At 45.3% G+C, this 18,159-nt stretch overlaps 1 protein-coding gene across 1 annotated transcript in view; it reads left to right on the forward strand.

Annotated features, from left to right (window-relative positions):
• Window positions 1–9,399: 9,399 nt before the first annotated feature.
• Window positions 9,400–18,159, forward strand: part of CMTM8 (CKLF like MARVEL transmembrane domain containing 8) — a 102,349-nt gene continuing 93,589 nt past the window's right edge. The window contains exon 1 of the mRNA XM_073676581.1: window positions 9,400–9,576. Coding sequence (XP_073532682.1) covers window positions 9,436–9,576 — 141 coding nt within the window. The 5' untranslated portion in view covers window positions 9,400–9,435. The remainder of the gene's footprint in view (window positions 9,577–18,159) is intronic.

An 18,159-nucleotide genomic window follows, 5' to 3' on the forward strand; every position in this document is an offset into this window, starting at 1 on the left:
TATTGGGAAGAAAAAAAATTTTCCGGGCTAGATGCAGCTAAAAATTATTATTAATTTCAAAGCTGGTGGAGCTTGGTATAGATGGCCTAATACAATGAGTACCACACACTGCTACTATGCCCAAAATCATTTTCCAAGCAAGATGCAGCTAAAAATATTTAGTAATTTCAAAGCTGGTGGAGCTTAGTATAGATGGCCTAATAGAATGAGTACCACACATTGTTAATATGCCCAAAATTAGTTTACAGGCAAGATGCAGCTAAAAATTATTATTAATTTCCAACCTGGTGGAGGTTAGTATAGATGGACTAATAGGAACAAGTCCCGCACACTGCTTCAAGCTGAAGCCCAAATATTTTTTCAGAGCTAGATGCAGATAAAAATTATTTTGAATTTGCAAACTGGTGGAGGTTAGTATAGATGGACTAATAGAACAAGTCCCACACACTGCTACAAGCCGAAGCCCAAATATTTTTTCAGAGCTAGATGCAGATAAAAATTATATTGAATTTGCAACCTGGTGGAGGTTAGTATAGATGGACTAATAGAACAAGTCCCACACACTGCTACAAGCTGAAGCCAAATATTTTTTCAGAGCTAGATGCAGATAAAAATTATATTGAATTTGCAACCTGGTGGAGGTTAGTATAGATGGACTAATAGAACAAGTCCCACACACTGCTACAAGCCGAAGCCCAAATATTTTTCAGAGCTAGATGCAGATAAAAATTATATTGAATTTGCAACCTGGTGGAGGTTAGTATAGCTGGACTAATAGAACAAGTCCCACACACTGCAACAAGCCGAAGCCCAAATATTTTTTCAGAGCTAGATGCAGATAAAAATTATATTGAATTTGCAACCTGGTGGAGGTTAGTATAGATGGACTAATAGAACAAGTCCCACACACTGCTACAAGCCGAAGCCCAAATATTTTTTCAGAGCTAGATGCAGACAAAAATTATATTGAATTTGCAACCTGGTGGAGGTTAGTATAGATGGACTAATAGAACAAGTCCCACACACTGCTACAAGCCGAAGCCCAAATATTTTTTCAGAGCTAGATGCAGATAAAAATTATATTGAATTTGCAACCTGGTGGAGGTTAGTATAGATGGACTAATAGAACAAGTCCCACACACTGCTACAAGCCGAAGCCCAAATATTTTTTCAGAGCTAGATGCAGATAAAAATGATATTGAATTTGCAACCTGGTGGAGGTTAGTATAGATGGACTAATAGAACAAGTCCCACACACTGCTACAAGCTGAAGCCCAAATATTTTTTCAGAGCTAGATGCAGATAAAAATGATATTGAATTTGCAACCTGGTGGAGGTTAGTATAGATGGACTAATAGAACAAGTCCCACACACTGCTACAAGCCGAAGCCCAAATATTTTTTCAGAGCTAGATGCAAATAAAAATTATATTGAATTTGCAACCTGGTGGAGGTTAGTATAGATGGACTAATAGAACAAGTCCCACACACTGCTACAAGCCGAAGCCCAAATATTTTTTCAGAGCTAGATGCAGATAAAAATTATATTGAATTTGCAACCTGGTGGAGGTTAGTATAGATGGACTAATAGAACAAGTGCCACACACTGCTACAAGCCGAAGCCCAAATATTTTTTCAGAGCTACATGCAGATAAAAATTATTTTCAATTTGCAACCTGGTGGAGGTTAGCATAGATGGACTAATAGAACAAGTCCCACACACTGCTACAAGCCGAAGCCAAAATATTTTTTCAGAGCTAGATGCAGATAAAAATTATTTTGAATTTGCAACCTGGTGGAGGTTAGTATAGATGGACTAATAGAATGATGCTATGCCCAAAAGGTTTTACTTCACTAGGTGCAGGAAAAAAATTTGTATTCTATACACAGGTGGTGTAGCTTGGAACACAGATAGGCTACTCCACTGACTAACACACACTGCAAGAGGCCAAAAAGGATTAGCTTTGCTAGATTTAGCCAAATGCTGTGAAAAAAACTTGCACAGCACTGGCACAGACCTGCCTGGCAAAAAGTGATAGGAACTGATGTAACCTAGCCCTCAAAAGGACTGCAATTACAATTAGTCTTTACTCCCAACCTATCTATTTAAGAGCACAGACCTGCCTGATAAAAGTGATAGGAACTGATGTAACCTAGCCCTCAAAAGGACTGCAATTACAATTAGTCTTTACTCCCAACCTATCTATTTAAGAGCACAGACCTGCCTGATAAAAGTCATAGGAAATTATGTAACCTAGTCCTCAAAAGGACTGCAATCACAACTATTCCCTACTCCCAAGCTATCTGTAGATTTGTGCAAAAATTGGCTTGAAATGAACACTGAAAGTATAGCGCACACAGCAACAGCGGTGCCGTCTAACACGCAGCTGCAGCAGTGAGAAAATGGTGGCGACGGGGAAAATGGCTGGGTCTTATAGGGCAAGGACATGTGACATACACTGCCAATGACACATGCCCTTGCTTGTGTGAAAAAAAGCAGTTAGATCCGTGTGTGTGCTGCTGATAGGCTGACAGATTGCACCTCCCCACTGTAAATGCGGGAAAGAGAAAAAAAATGGAGATCTTCATTATTTCTGCAGAGATCCATCCCCTGCCCCTCCCCCCGCCCCACTGTACACTCAAACTGCGTATTAACATTAATTTTCAGCATTACTGAGAAAAAATCCAGTTATGATTTTGGTGCACGAACAGTTATCGAACATAACCTCGAACAGCCGAATTTTTTTCAAATTGTTCGTGTTCGCCGAACGGCTCGAACACCGCCCAAAACAGCTCGAATTTGAGATTGGCGAACAGTTCGAGTCGAACACCGCTCATCTCTACTCTTGATGGAGCCATGGTGTTCTGGCAGCTGTCCTGTAGAGCAGTGTACCCCAAGTCCAGTCCTCAAGGTCCACCAACAGATCATGTTTTTAGCATTTACTTAGGATTGCACAGGTAATGTAATTATTGCCTGTGCAGGTGATGTAATTATCACCTGTGCAATACTAAGGAAATCCTGAAAACATTACCTGTTGGTGGGCCTTGAGGACTGGCGTTGGGGAACACCGCTGTAGAGTGTTCCTGGCTGTGTTCTGTCAAGACCCCCTTGATACAGAGGCAAATCCCCCTTTTATAGTTCACAGCTCTTATTCAAAATACAAAAACTATCGCACTCCTGATCAGTTCTTGGAGCACAGGTAGGGTACCAAGCCGAATCCAATATATTAGAAAAACCCGGCACTCAAGGATTCAGTGAAAAATGATTTAGAGTTTTTAATGAAGTAGGTAAAATTGTGGTCATTTTTCTGAAAACGCCGATTCACAAAATAAGAGGAATACATAAACAAGTACAGTTCTTGTGAGCCGCAAATATACCTTAATAAGGCGACACGAGGGAGGGATATGGGAGGAATTGGGATGGATGTCCCATGGAAGATATAGAAATAAGAGTAAGGTATCAAACCAAGGCAAGGGTCATGAGGGTGGATAGAATCCACTACGGATGCTGTAAGGGAGAAGTAGTTCCGTTAAGGGAGACCCATGTGTGTTACAAAGTAAGATGTGGATACTAAAGAGAATAGGCATACCTGAACTGAAAACTGTCAATGTATACTTTGGAGTATAAACCAGAAATGGTACGTCCGTGGTAATGGCTGTAAAAGGATATGGCATTGGTGAGGGAGACATATTCTGTAGAACCCCAAGCACAGGGGGCATGTGGTGGGTGACACATACCTGTGGTGTGCTGTCCTGTATGCAGTCCAGTATAAACGCGGTGTCCACCGCTTGTTCAATGTTGGTGCAGTGTGTGTGGTCCGACCCTAGGGTTTATATATGGTGGGGGGGAGTGGTAATGGGTGCTGGTAGCGGTATTGGTGGCAGTGGGATGCTGAAAAGCGCGCTTCTGTGAGGATCCGAGGCACTTCCGCCCACGTGACTGTCACATGACCCGATGACGCGCATTTGCGTCACTTCCGGTTTCGGGTTCTCACAGAAGCGCGCTTTTGAGCGTCCCAGACATGATAGGATTCCAATCATCCTTCTCCTGGTCCTTGGCTTGACCTGGGTAACTCCTCACGTAATTGATGAGAACCGACTTGTATCCAATCCGTCCACACATGGCGTCCTCTGTATCCCGTGTTTCCTGGATCAAATCCAACCGAGTGTCCATGGCCTGGTATTCAATCCGTCGAATCTGGCACAGCTTCTGTAGTTGCCGTTTCGTGTTGTGGTCATATATTCACTCCCGTCCTCTTCCCAAGGCCGACTTGGTGGGGTTTGGACATGGTGGCGTTCGAAACTTGCTGTGCATGCTTCACCTATGATATGCAGGGTCTATCTATATGCTGCCATGATTGTGGAGCCCTGGAAAGCGTCTACGAACACCAGTCCCCTGCAACTCCCATGGATCCGCTGGGCTGAGTAGTATCCCACTGCTGCCACCATGTGTGTAGACACGGGGGTCAATGGGTGCTCTTGTCAGCTGACCCCAGACCGCATGGACCAGGGATCATCCCAATGATCGCCCGCACTCCTTTGCCGTGGGCAGAATACTACTCAGACAACACAGGGTGAGGGTAAAACAGGGTGGCAATAATTTATTGAACCACCAACAGACAATAACATATAGAACAGTCCCAGCAAAATACCCAAGATGGGGCAACACTAAGGAGTCTCACCTTTCCGCTGACTTGCTGGCATAAGAGCAGCTGCGACTTCGAAGTTTCCAGTGCCGATTACCCCCACCGCTTTTAGCGGGCACCCACAGAGAGGAGGTAACGACAAGCTTAGGAAGCAAAGTGGATGGGATTTATAGAAATCTCATGCCTACTGTGATATTTTTTTAAGCTCCACTCCCAACATTTTTTATTGCAGCACTGGAATGATGCCATTAGTCTAAGTTCCTTGCCCCCAGTATACTTACCAGCCGCCATCTTCATCTGCTATCAGTGCTGCTCCGATAGTCTTCTGCAGTTTGTGACCAGCCGGATTGCTCAAATGTTTGCTGGGCGATCTGGATGTCATAACTCAATGTAAGTCTGCGAGAGCCAGAATGAGGCTGTCATAGACTTAGGGCACAGACGGCCGTATATATTGTACCAATATCAGGCTGCAATGCACAGAGTGGCCGGCGGCTCTCCTGACTGGAGCGTGACAGCTTCATATATTTCTGTGCAGAGGTCACGCTCGGTTCAGGAGTGCTGCCAGCCAGGGGTGCATTGTGGTTCGATTTATACAGCTATTTGGCTGTGTGCCCACTATGCGTTTTTTAAGCGTTTCCGCAGCGGCAATTCCGCCGCAGAAACGCTTAAAAAAAGCTTGGCAGAAGGTCTGCCATGTTCCCCAATGATAATCCACATGTGCTGTCCACATGCTGCGGAAATTTCCGCTGCGGAATATCATTGCGGAAAAATCCGCATCACTACCAATTATTTTGCGGAATCATGGCGTTTTCTCCGCCATTGACTTGCATTGGAACGCATGGAATCCGCATCACTGCATCTGCAGATGCGGATACCATGCGTTTCAATGTGTGGATGGTACCTGGGTTTGGAGAAGAGGAGACTCTCCTCCGGACCCGGGTACCATAGTACCTGTAAAAAAAAGAATAAAATAAAAAATATACAATATACTTACCTTCTGATAGCCCCCGGTGTCCTTAGAGATGCGTCCTGGCTTGCCGGCAGCTCGCGATGGTCTAAAAAGGACCTGCCATGATGTCATTTAGTCATGTGACGGGTCACGTGACCGCCGACGTCATTGGATAAGGACACCGGGGGCTATCAGAAGGTAAGTATAATATTTATTTTTTACCATTCTTTTAAGGTCACACTATATAAATCCATGCCATTCGCATGGATTTATATAGTGTGACCAAGTTGTCAAGCACTTTCCAGGTGATGCTAAAATAGCTTGGAAAGCGCTTGACAACCCGCATGCGGAAATGCATGCAAAACGCTTCACTTCCGCTTGTCCCTGGCAGGAAAAAAGCAGGTACAATCCGCATGTACAATCCACATGTACAATCCGCATACGTTTTTTCTGCCAGTGAGATGCAGAAACGCTCAGGAAAAATCTGGAGCATTTCTGCATCGTGGGCACATAGCCTTTGACTGTGTTCTAACATTGAGAGCTTGTGATCGTTACCTCTGACTACCGATCAGTCACAACTTGTGGTCACAAGATGACGGTGGGGGACCAGAGCAGCGCAGTGAATAGCTGAAGACAGCGGCTGGTAAGTATAAGACTAGGGTCAGAGAACTTAGCTTAGTGGCAGCACTCTAGCACTGTAATAAAGAAAAACACTGGAGTGGTGATTTAAGCACCAAAAACTGGCCTGCAGTGCGTGTTTCAAACATGCAACATGTCATCTCTTGTGAGTACGATGAGTTTTATGTGCGTATTTTCCCCATAGAATTGCATTAGATGAGTAAAATCCACAGGTAAAAAATGCATATGTGTAATTAGCGCATTTCCGCTGCAAAAACGCACTAAAAAGCATTGAATCCACACATGACTGAATCAATAAAGTTAAGTACCAGGAAAGTATAAAAGAGACAGCAGCTTAGTTTAAAACATAACATACCAAAAACCGCAGCGTCAAAAACATTAAAAAAAAGCATGTAAGGCTATGTGCCCACGATGCAGAAATGAAGCAGAAAATTTCTGCAGCATTTCTGCATCTCCCTGGCAGAAAAAACGCATGCAGATTGTGCATGCGTTTTTCCTGCAGAATACATGCGGATCTGTAGCACCCCGAGGACTCGGCTGCTACAGGGGTAGTGCACCTCGAGCCAGAGGTGTGGTATTCCACTCCCGGGTAAGGATGGAGTGTGGGACTGAGCTCAGCTAGCTGCATGCACTACACTCATCCCATTTCCGGGGGACAGATCAATGGTACTCCCACTAGGTGAATGTGCAGGTACGACAGTGTCTGTCCCTGGCTGGAGTGGGAGGGGGGGTGGAACATCCCAGTAGTGTAGGGGCAGATAGGGGAGGGGCTCTGGGCATAGAGATAGGAGCCCATTGGGTGCTAGTCACCTGGGCTCACACATAGAGGAAGTATATATGGTGGGCACCATCTTAGGACAAGGGGAGTCAGTCAGTCAGTCAGAGGAGGGCTGACGGGGAGCTGTGGCTCCGGCTGGGCCCAGCTCCAGGGCCAAGCCTGCAGTGGAGAGAGAGGAGGAAGAAAGGCCCAGAGACGCAGAGCCAGAGGGAACCCTGAGATCCCACAAGTTACCGGGTGAAGGGTTGGCGGAAACGGGTACCAGAACCCAAACTGGTGGAGGCTAATGATCCTCAGCCAGGAACCGGAGGTCGTGGTCAAGTTTTGCCACGACCCTCACCATATCCACCAGGAAGGCACACCACGAGTAGGGTCAGGAAAGCCAGAGAAGGTTTAACCACCAAGAGGCCCGAGGGAGCCAGACAAAGGTGGATCCCTGGTGGGGACGGCCAGCAGAAAGAGAGAGAGAGGGGAGCTCAGGACCACGCTCCGGAACTGCCTGGGGGTTAGCCGAGTCCCGCACCTGGTGAACGCAGTACGGCTCGGGTGGTCACTCCCGGCCGAAGTGACTGAAGTACCATCTGTGAGTAAAAACCCTGAAACTGCACCATACGTTTCTGACTCTCCTTGCTGCACCATCACAACCCCCATCATCTACACCTGCTGCCCTGAGGCCATACCCCTCCCGTTGGGGGTTATACCATCCCCGCTGCACCATCCTTCCACCGGCCTCAGCGGTCTGCCCTGCAGCGGCAGCTCCAAAGCTGCATTCAACGGGTGGCGTAGTCATCCAACATCTACTGCTAATAGACTCGCCACTTAGTTTGACTCCCTGGGCACGGACCGGGTCACCGCCACGAGACTACTACCCCCATCTGATCCGGCTCCGGGTAAGCCCCCGTGCGCGCGATGCCGCACGACACAGAAGGCCCAGGGGCGCGTCAGATCCACATGCGGATTCACATGCGTTTCTGCATGCAGATTGACAAGCGCTTTCCAGGCGATAGCATCACTTGGAAAGTGCTTGACAACTAGGTCACACTGTATAAATCCATGCAAACAGCATGGATTTATATAGTGTGAACCGTAAAAATTAAAACAAATAAAGCTATACTCACCCCCGAGGCCCCGGCGTGGCTCCAGCGCTCGTTACTGTCTGGTTCCTGGCTGCCGGCATCTCGCGAGACACAGCGCTGAAGGGCATGCGGTCACATGACTGTGACGTCACCGCAAGTCCTCAAGCGATGCCGGCATTCAGAGACAAGCCGCCGGACAGGTGAATATAAACTTTATTTGTTATTTTATTCTTTTTTTACAGGTACAATGGTACCCAGGTCTGGATGAGAGTCTCCTCTCCTCCAGAACTGGGTACCATCCGCACATAGAGACGCATAGAAGCCGCTTGTAAAAATGTACAGTCGCGGTTTCTATGCGTCTCAATGCAAGTCAATGGCGGGAGTTCCGCTGCGCTTCCGCAAAATTAAATGACATGCTGCGGATTTTTGTACGCAGCATAAACGCTGCGGAAAAATCCGCAGCATGTGCATAGAACATGCGGAATCCCCTTGGGGACCATGGGGTGCGGATTACCTAGCGTTTCCGCTGCGGAAATTCCGCAGCATAAACGCTTGAAAAACGCTACGTGGGCACACAGCCTAAGAGATGCACTGAAAAAAACACAAGTTACCTAATTTAGCTGATAGGTGTAGAAATGATGCAGAAAATCTACATTGAAAATTCACCAAATACTCATCATGGGAACGTAGCCTAAAACAAAATCAAATAAAATATCATCTTTGTTACAATTATTGTTTTGACAGCACTGTGTGAATAAAGTCTAATAGGTGGATAACAAGTCTGAGTTGCCCTATGGCTCATGTGAATAGAAGTGAACTGCTGATAGTCCAGGATCTTTGGTCCAGTGATCTGATCCCGCTTTTTCCATTCCACCTGCCCCTACAAAGCTAAAGCGAATTCCAGCCTCCAGGGTTTGCAGTTTGCAGGGAAATTGCAGTCTGTTATGGAGGAAGGGAAGCACCAGAGAGCTCAGAAGGGCAGAGGCTCCCAGTGCCCACCTGCTATGTATGATAAGTGGCATCACCCTCCTGCAGCTTGTTGGGGCAAGGACTTTATCATTACTAGATCTCCTTTCATTGCTACTGCAGTCTCCTTCAGGTTTGAGGATGAGGAGACTTTCCAGCAGGATAGGACAGGTACATACAGACATGTGCAGCAGGAATGTTACCTGAGATCCGCCCCTGGAGAAGGAGGAGGCCAGGCAGCAGCTCTCACTGCTCCATTGTCCTCTGGGCACAATTATCCTGGGCAGGAGGCGTTGAGCATAGTCATTATTGTGCACTCTGTGCCCCAGGTCAGGGAAATGTGAGGAACTCTTCTAACTCTGCTTGGATTTCTGTAGGAGACATGGAAGCGGAAAGACCCAGGTCCAACACTGTGACCACCACCACCAGCTCCTACAGTGAGGCTTTCTCCAGTAGTACCAGCCTGTCCTATGACAGGAGCTTCTTCTGGAGCCCACCTGGAGTTCTCCTACTGGCAGAAATAGTGAGTATCCCCTCACACCTGTGTGTGCAGCTATGGACAATGTGCAAGTATATTTCTGTTTATTCATTTTTAAGTTTTGTTTTCATATTGTTTATTAAATGTAATGTAGTGTTCTTCATCAGAAAACAAGATTTCACAATGTTTCTTATGCATTATAAGCAGTATATATATATTTTTTATTTTTTTCTGTTACACTTCTGGTTAATCCTGCTTTAACTGAAAAAAGCAAAAGTACGTTACAAAATACACTGCAATCATTTTTAGTAGCTTATTACAAACATTCATAAATGGGAAATTCTGCAGCCTTTATTCGTTTCTTTTCATGTGTGATTGCTAAGAAATCCTATTTTTCCCTGAGTTGTGTCTAGAAGAAAATGCTCAAAATTGATATTTTTTTTTATTCTATAAATAATGATTCTTGCATTCCCCACTATAGAGTCAGACTTGCAGACCGTGGCTCCATAAACTGCAGTTTTTATACAAGTATTTAATAACCAGTTGCTTATTTTGCACTAACATATTCCACAGCGCTGTAGAGATTGTCATCATTCACGGGATGTTCTCTATTTTACACATCTACACTACTGACAACTTCACAAGAAGCAGGTTAAAGGGGGTCTCCACTACTGGACAACCTCTTCTTAAATGTCAACGATCCCCAGATAATGTTTCTTCTTTTTAAAAAAAAACCTCCTGTACGTGAGCCATTTATAAGTCAGTGCTGTCTCCCGGCGGTCATGTGACGTTGCCACATGACCACTGTGGCCACTGGGACTCACAGTGCTGACATTGCTGGAAAGGTGCCCACCTGGAAGACGAGTATGGTTTGTAGTTATTTGGTTCCGGCAGGGTGGTATATTTTTTGTTTGTTTGTTTTTACAATCTGGGAAACACTAGTATTTATGGGGTTGTCCAGTAGTGTTTCGATATATTTTTGGAACATGAGTGGAAATTGTATTATCAGAAACCCACCAAATGCATATATAATATTCTCACCCAATGTCATATTAGAGTGGTCGTCTCTAGAAGAGGTAATGCAGCAGCCGGCTACTTATGGCTCTATGGTAACGATCTGTACAGGTTCCATGCTCAAGGCTTTTTGAACTGCTATACCTTAGACCAGTGTTCCCCCAACTCTAGTCCTCAAGGCCCACCAACAGGTCATGTTTTCAGAATTTCCTTAGTATTGCACAGATGGAGGAATTATTGCCTTTGCAGGTGATGCAGTTGTCACCTGTGCAATACTAAGGAAATCCTGAAAACATGACCTGTTGGTGGCTCTTGAGGACCAGAGCTGGTGAACACTGCCTTAGACCATTGATACTCTACTGGTGGCCTAGGGGCATTTTATTGTTTGTGTGAACTGTTAACAGGGATATTTCAGAAAAACCATACACAATTGATTGAGGTTCAATCACAGGAGAGCCATTGATAAGGAAAATGATGGTCCTATTTCAAGAATCCAACATTGACATTAACAGGGGACACTATACCCATCATCTTCCAGCCATGTTGCAGAGGGAGCCTCAAAGTTTACCCCTCCCACCCCCACTAATCTTATCCTATGCATAAGAGCAGATTTACATTTACACAATCTGTGACCACCAATTTGCATCAGTACTCAGTAATGGATCAGTCAGTGTGCACAGGCTGGCATTGTTTTTGGCAGCATATATCCTGTTTACATAGGATAATGTGCTGCAATAATGTATTTTAATTTTTTTTTTTTAAGCCTGCCAAAAGTTCAACAAAGCATTTGCTTGTCGGCTGATCAGCAGCCTATGTACACTGCTCTATTATCAGGAGTGTTCCTAGAAACACTCAGCGATCTTGCAGTGTAAATGCACGGCCTCTCTGCTGTAATCGCTCTTTTACGCTAAGGCTACGTTCCCACAACGAGCTTTTCGTGAGTTTTTGACACTGCATAATTTCTGCACCTATTATTTAAATTACGTTACTTGCGGCTTTTCATTGCACTTTTGTGAGTTTTTTTTAACACACGTTTTTGACACTGTTTTTGTCTCTTTTTGCTATGTCATGTTTTAAATAAAGCTGCTTTGTTTTTTATACTTTCTGGTATTTGGCTTTGACAAAAATTTATTGATATATACTTGGGTGCGGATTACATGCATTTTTAATGTGTTTCCGCCGTGGAAACACATTAAAACGTGTTGTTTTTTGTTTGTTTTTTACCTGCAAATTTTCCTCATCTAATTCAAGCCTATGGGAAAAATTGGCACATAGAGAATTCAGCGTACCCGCAAGAGAAATTGAAATGCTGTGAATTTGACACATGCGCCGCAGGTCAGTTTAAAAAAACAAAAAAACAAACTATGGGCATGAGATTTCTGTCAGTCCCATCCACTTTGCTGGAACTGTAAAACTCTGCATTTTATTCATTCCCCCGAGACAGACACTAGAGAGGGGATCCGCCCACCAAGGACAGGAAACCTACAGGCTTAAAAGGAGCAGTCCTCCCTCTCGCCTCAGTTTGGTTTCCTGTCCTTGATGGGAATAACGTTTCAGGCCAACCTGAAGATCATGGTGCCTTGCCTGGCTGGCCGGGTTCTAGTGGGGATGCCTTCTCCATTCCGGCTGGTTCAGGTATTTAGTGCTACGGTGGACTCAAGGGGGTCTGCACCGTGTGCGCGCGCCTGGTGAGCAGCTCTCACTGCCTGCCATGTTATCAGCAGCGCATCCACTGTATTCAAAAAACAATATTCTGCTGATGATGATATTTTTTTTTTTTCAGTCATAAACTATTCCATGTCAAACTTTTATGAATACTTGTTTATATGGCCAATAATCTGTAATGATTGTCATGTTGCCTTGTTTAAATGCTTCTTTAAACTTCACCTGATCATGGAGAAAGGAGGGTGATTTCTCCACAGCTCTGATTCATTATTTCCCTTTCACTTCCAGTGGGACAGAGAACGTGTAGGGGTGAGAAGGGGTAAATGTTCCCCTGTGGCTGTTATGAGGAGCACAGTTGTGATCAGTGTTATGTAAAAACATGGTCTGGCTCTGAGAATTTTGCCAAGGGCAGCAGAGACGCTCACTTCTAATGATTTACATAGGATTTGTTTACACAATATCTGCAGTCTGTATTCAGGCTCTGTATATTTTGCCCAAAGTAATAGCAAAAAAGATGGAGGAGGAGAGACTGTAATTATGGTCCTGTAAACAAACTCTGGGTATATACGTACGTACAGCGTCGGACTGGAGTACCTTGAGCCCACCAGAGAAAAATCATTCCTTCGGCCCACCATGCAGTTATGTAGAAATAGTACAAGGCTACCACTTCTGTCATAAAATGGGGTAATATCATTGTATAATATCAAACAAAGTGTTTATTAACCAATTTAACTTAGAGAACCTGTCAGCAGGATGTAGCCGTATAAACTAAAGGCATGGCTATAATGACTAGTGTTGAGCGAATTTGTTCAGCATTTCAAATTCGGCTCCGCCCATGAACATCCCTGATTTGCCACGCTGTCACGCAGATGTTATCTGGGACGTAGGGGCATGGTCTTCTTCTCATTCTCGGGACCCCTTTCGCCCCACACATCAGCATCCTCTGTTTCTATTCAGTGACCTGCGTTACACGCATGCCGATTAAGTTCAGTACATGAATTTGTAGGAATCCTGGGGGAACTATTATTCCGGGCGACCATAGACTGCAGCTTCTCTCAGGCACACGATGGATTCAGTTGCTGAGCAGACACATCTGACATCGGTCTTCATAAAAGGTAGAACAGTAACATTTAATGAGGCACGGCCAGTGCAATGCAAATGTCTCTTTGAGAAACAGGCTCCAGTAATAACAGTACAGTCTCCTTTGCAGCACAGCAATACACAGTCTATTATCCGGTAGCACAGTACAGCACAGTTTAAATGCATATGTGGCACCCCAGGGGTCTGGTCTCCACAGTAATAGCAATGTTATGTCTGAGAGCAGGTGGGAGGTCTCTTGGTCAGGAATCCTATGCATGCCACACCTCCTGCCCAGTCCTGGGAGGGGAAGAACTTCCCCTATATAAAGCTGGGGCTGAGGCAGGGTTAGTGAGTAGAGTAGAGTTGAGAAGAAGAGAAGCAGCTATAGGAAAGAAAGATCAGGAGCTCAGTGGGAGCAGTGCTAAAAGGAATCAGGGGCTGGCAGCTGAAGAGCTCGCCCTGATTGAAGAGTTACCACCGGACCCGGAGTCCGAGGCTGTGGGGATTAACCCAGACCCAGCAGCAGAAACCGCCCGGCAGGGGATTTCAGGTCCTCTGGCCAAGAAACCCGAAGGCACGGTCACACGCGTGGGACCAGCACCGCCGTCGTGGAGCGGAAGCCACTAGAAGGCCCCGAGTCACCGGCCATACGGGTGAGCACCACACGGTACACTCAGGGACGTGGGCTACTTTTACCCGCCTCTAGCAAGGTAGCCAGAAGAGTACAATTAGTTGGGGAGGCCTACAACTCCGCCTGGCCAGGGGAGATCCCATCTGCTCAAAGACTGACCAGGCCCCGATCGCTAGCCAGTACTCCGGGAGGGTCTATCTTTATCACCAGTAAAGACCCTGAACTACACCGCATCGTCTGAGTGGTTCCTGCTACCCCCATCATCCACGTCGGCTGCCCTGAGGCCATACCCCTCCCGTTGGGGGTTATACCATCTACGCTGCACAATCGTACCACCGGCCTCAGCGGTCTGCCCTGCAGCGGCAGCTCCATAGCTGCATTCAACGGGTGGCGTAGTCGTCCAACATCTACTGCTAATATACCGCCACTTAGTCTGACTCCCTGGGCACGGACCGGGTCACCGCCACGAGACTGCTACCCCTATCCGATCCGGCTCCGGGTAGGCTCCCGCGTGCGCAACGCTGCGCGACTCAGGCCCAGGGGCGCGTCACATACACAACCACAGGCTTTTCCTTCACAAGGACTCAATAGTACACCGCATTCTTTATCCTGCATGGAGATGGAGGGGGTGAAGGGTGTGATGAGGGAGATGATCTCTATGACAGGCTTCCTTCCAGTCCTTATCTTCCTGGCCAATAATACTCCACACTGTTAGCTGAGGAAGTCTAACTGACCTTTGATTAGCTTCCCTCCTGCCCTGAATTCTGTTCCCTTGCCTTCTGTGAAATACAGATCATAAGCCACCTTTCTCTTCGGCTCCGGAAAGACAGTAGGCAACTTCCCGACAATCCCCCTGGGGGCTCTGTTAAAACACTCCCCTTCTCCTGTGACTGTGTTAACCCCTCTAGTTGCTGGATGCTTCTGGAGCACAACACTTCCTGTCTCCTGTGCTTGTATTATATCCAATAGTTGCTGAATGCTTTTAAAGCAACAGCACTATTTATGCATGTCACACTCTGCAACAGCACTACTTCTGCATGTCACACTCTTCCCTCCTTTTTAAAATTCCACACCACCGCCGCCATCTTTGTGTGCGCAGTGGGAGCTGGCGTCCTGTTTAGGACTTTAATAAAATAGCGCTGGAGGTGGCGCATACGCAGATCGACAGTTCATTTCAGGCTCGTTTCTTTCTTGTGAATACTTACACCTATTATGGTGTCCCCTTTCACAAGCAAATATGCAACTAGGTTTTTCTTTAATAGGTACTAACCATGCCGGATGCCAAAACTTTTGCATCAGCCCATTTTCATTTTTGTAATTTTTAAAATGTAAAAGATGGAAAAAATATATATATTTTTTTTGCCTAACATGCAAAGGAAATGTCATCTTTTAACTTTGTCTTTTACAGATAATTTCATCAACTTGCTTAACTGTTCACAATAACAGTAATTTTGACAAGGGGTGCCCAAACTTTTACATGCCACAGTATATACTACACCACATGGGACACATCCTCTATATACAACACCACACAGAAGTGCTGACAGATCATCTTATTTAAAATATGACTCCAGGGTATTTTTTTTATTTAACCACCGGAGTGGTATCACTAATGTAGATCCTGTGTGTGTGTGAGAAATACAATACTTACCGGTGGCCATATTCTACTGCTTCCGGCAACGAAAAGGACCAAAGCAACAACACAGCAGCAGAAGACAGCAACTGCTACGTATCTTATTACACACAGGGAACATACATTACTGATACCACTCTGGAAGTGAACTAAAAAATACCCCAGAGTGATACTTTACGTCAGAGGTCCCCAACCTTTCTGACCTTGAGAGCCACATTCAGCTATGAAAGAGGGTCACGAGCCAAATTCAGCTCCTGCCCCTCCTGCAGTGGTGACGCACAGAGCCCCCATTATCGGTATAATGACAGCCAAAGCTTTTCCACTGAATCACACCAAGGCAATATGCCAAGCGCTAGGGTTTCCCATCTTGTTGCCACCAATCGGATCTGCTCTTCTGTGCAGGGCTACACACAAGTCACCACCTAGAGATCTGATCTTAAATCATCCAAATCGCAGATCTGCACTGTCCCATCATATAACCTTATGGGACAGTGCAGATCTGCGATATGGCGTGAGACAACAATCACAGCATACTGAGAGTGGCTCCAATATTCGGATCACGCGCACTCGTACAAGCCTGTGGGTGCGGGTGAAACATCGGACTGCTCTCGGATGTCATCATAGTGCAGTGCGATTTCTGCGGACACAGAGAATGGAGACGATGAAGAAATGAAGTTCTCCGTCTTCTCCACACCTGTGCTGCGAGCCTATCATGCGAGAGAATCTGATCACACTAAGGTGACAATTGGATCAAACTCTGACAGAGTTTGAGCCCAGTGATATTGGCATAATCGGCCCGATTCTCTCTCATCAGAGAACGTACGCCAGTGTGAGCGAACCCTAAACTTCACAATTGAAAATGCACAGTACCCTGTTCCTAAATTTGAACATCCAGCCTGACCTTTACTAAAAACAATACTATCCCATATATAATAAAACATGAATGAATATTATTAATAAAGGAAACAGGGGCACTACTCACAGTTCTGAGGCTGAGATCTCAAAATTGAACTCACGGCAAGGAAAAAAAGTGAGCAGAAAACAAAATACAGGTCAAGCTCCTAAAATAATGACATTTGGCTTCCTATAGATTTATGTCTGTGTATGGTAAACTAATAAGAGGAAATGGTTAATGTCAATTAACCCTTTCATGATGGGGAAATGTTCCAGTTTTGAGCTCTCATCTTTTACTTCCCTTCAAGAGCCATAATTTATTATTTTTCTGCCCATATAGACATATGAGGGCTGTTTTTTTGTGGGACGAGTTGTACTTTTGAATGACGCCGTTGTCCTTTAAAATTGGGAATTTTGTTTTGTATTGAGGGGGGAGGTCATTGTACCTTTTTAACGGTAAGGGTTTAAACCAAGCTGTTGAAAACCTAGCATTCATTAAAAATAAAGGCCTCTTTCACATGAGCATGTTTGGTACATCTGTAATCTGTGTTTGACTGGCCCATTGGAGGTGTGCAGAATATTCCGGTGGACCCTGGCCTCTCCTTACAGGGGTGTCCGTAGCGTCTCAGCCTGTGCCCATTAGGGGCCCCTGAACCGAGGGGAGCCCAGTGCTGAACAACACCAGGGTCTTCCTTCCCGGTGTCTCGATTTCAGCATTGGATACAATGGCTCCCTCCTTCTTCGTTAAGACTCCATCTTAGACTGGATGCAGCAAGCATGGTGATGTCACTAGATCACACCTACTGTGCCAAACACTGCAGAGACCACAGCAGTGCACTGGGGGAACACGGTGAGGTGAGTTGTTTTTTGTTTGTTTTTTACTAATCATTACTTGTAGGGGGATCCCCCCTAAATGTGTATAGGAAACATGAGGGGACCATCATACTATGCATAGGGAGCTATGCGCAGGGCCTCGCCCTCTCTCCTCTCTACTGAATAGAATAAAATAAATATATATACAGTACAGACCAAGTTTGGACACACCTTCTCATTTCAAGATTTTTCTATATTTTCAGGACTATGAAAATTGTACATTCACACTGAAGGCATCAAAACTATGAATTAACACATGTGGAATTATATACTTAACAAAAACGTGTGAAACAACTGAAAATATGTCTTATATTCTAGGTTCTTCAAGTAGCCACCTTTTGCTTTGATGACTGCTTTGCACACTCTTGGCATTCTCTTGATGAGCTTCAAGTGGTAGTCACCGGAAATGGTTTTCACTTCACAGGTGTTCCCTGTCATGTTTAATAAGTGGGATTTCTTGCCTTATAAATGGGGTTGGGACCATCAGTTGTGTTGTGCAGAAGTCAGGTGGATACAACTGATAGTCCTACTGAATAGACTGTTAGCTACTTTTTTCTTGCCATAATACAAATTCTAAGTAAAGAAAAACGAGTGGCCATCATTACTTTAAGAAATGAAGGTCAGTCAGTCCAAAAAATTGGGAAAACTTTGAAAGTGTCCCCAAGTGCAGTTGCAAAAACCATCAAGGGCTGCAAAGAAACTGACTCGCATGAGGACCGCCCCAGGAGAGGAAGACCAAGAGTCACCTCTGCTTCTGAGGATAAGTTTATCCGAATCACCAGCCTCAGAAATCGCAGGTTAACAGCAGCTCTGATTAGAGACCAGGTCAATGCCACAC

This window comes from Phyllobates terribilis, unplaced genomic scaffold, assembly GCF_046119375.1.
Source record: "Phyllobates terribilis strain yellow unplaced genomic scaffold, ASM4611937v1 Scaffold_4__5_contigs__length_816908805, whole genome shotgun sequence".
In the NCBI taxonomy this organism is placed as follows: domain Eukaryota; kingdom Metazoa; phylum Chordata; class Amphibia; order Anura; family Dendrobatidae; genus Phyllobates; species Phyllobates terribilis.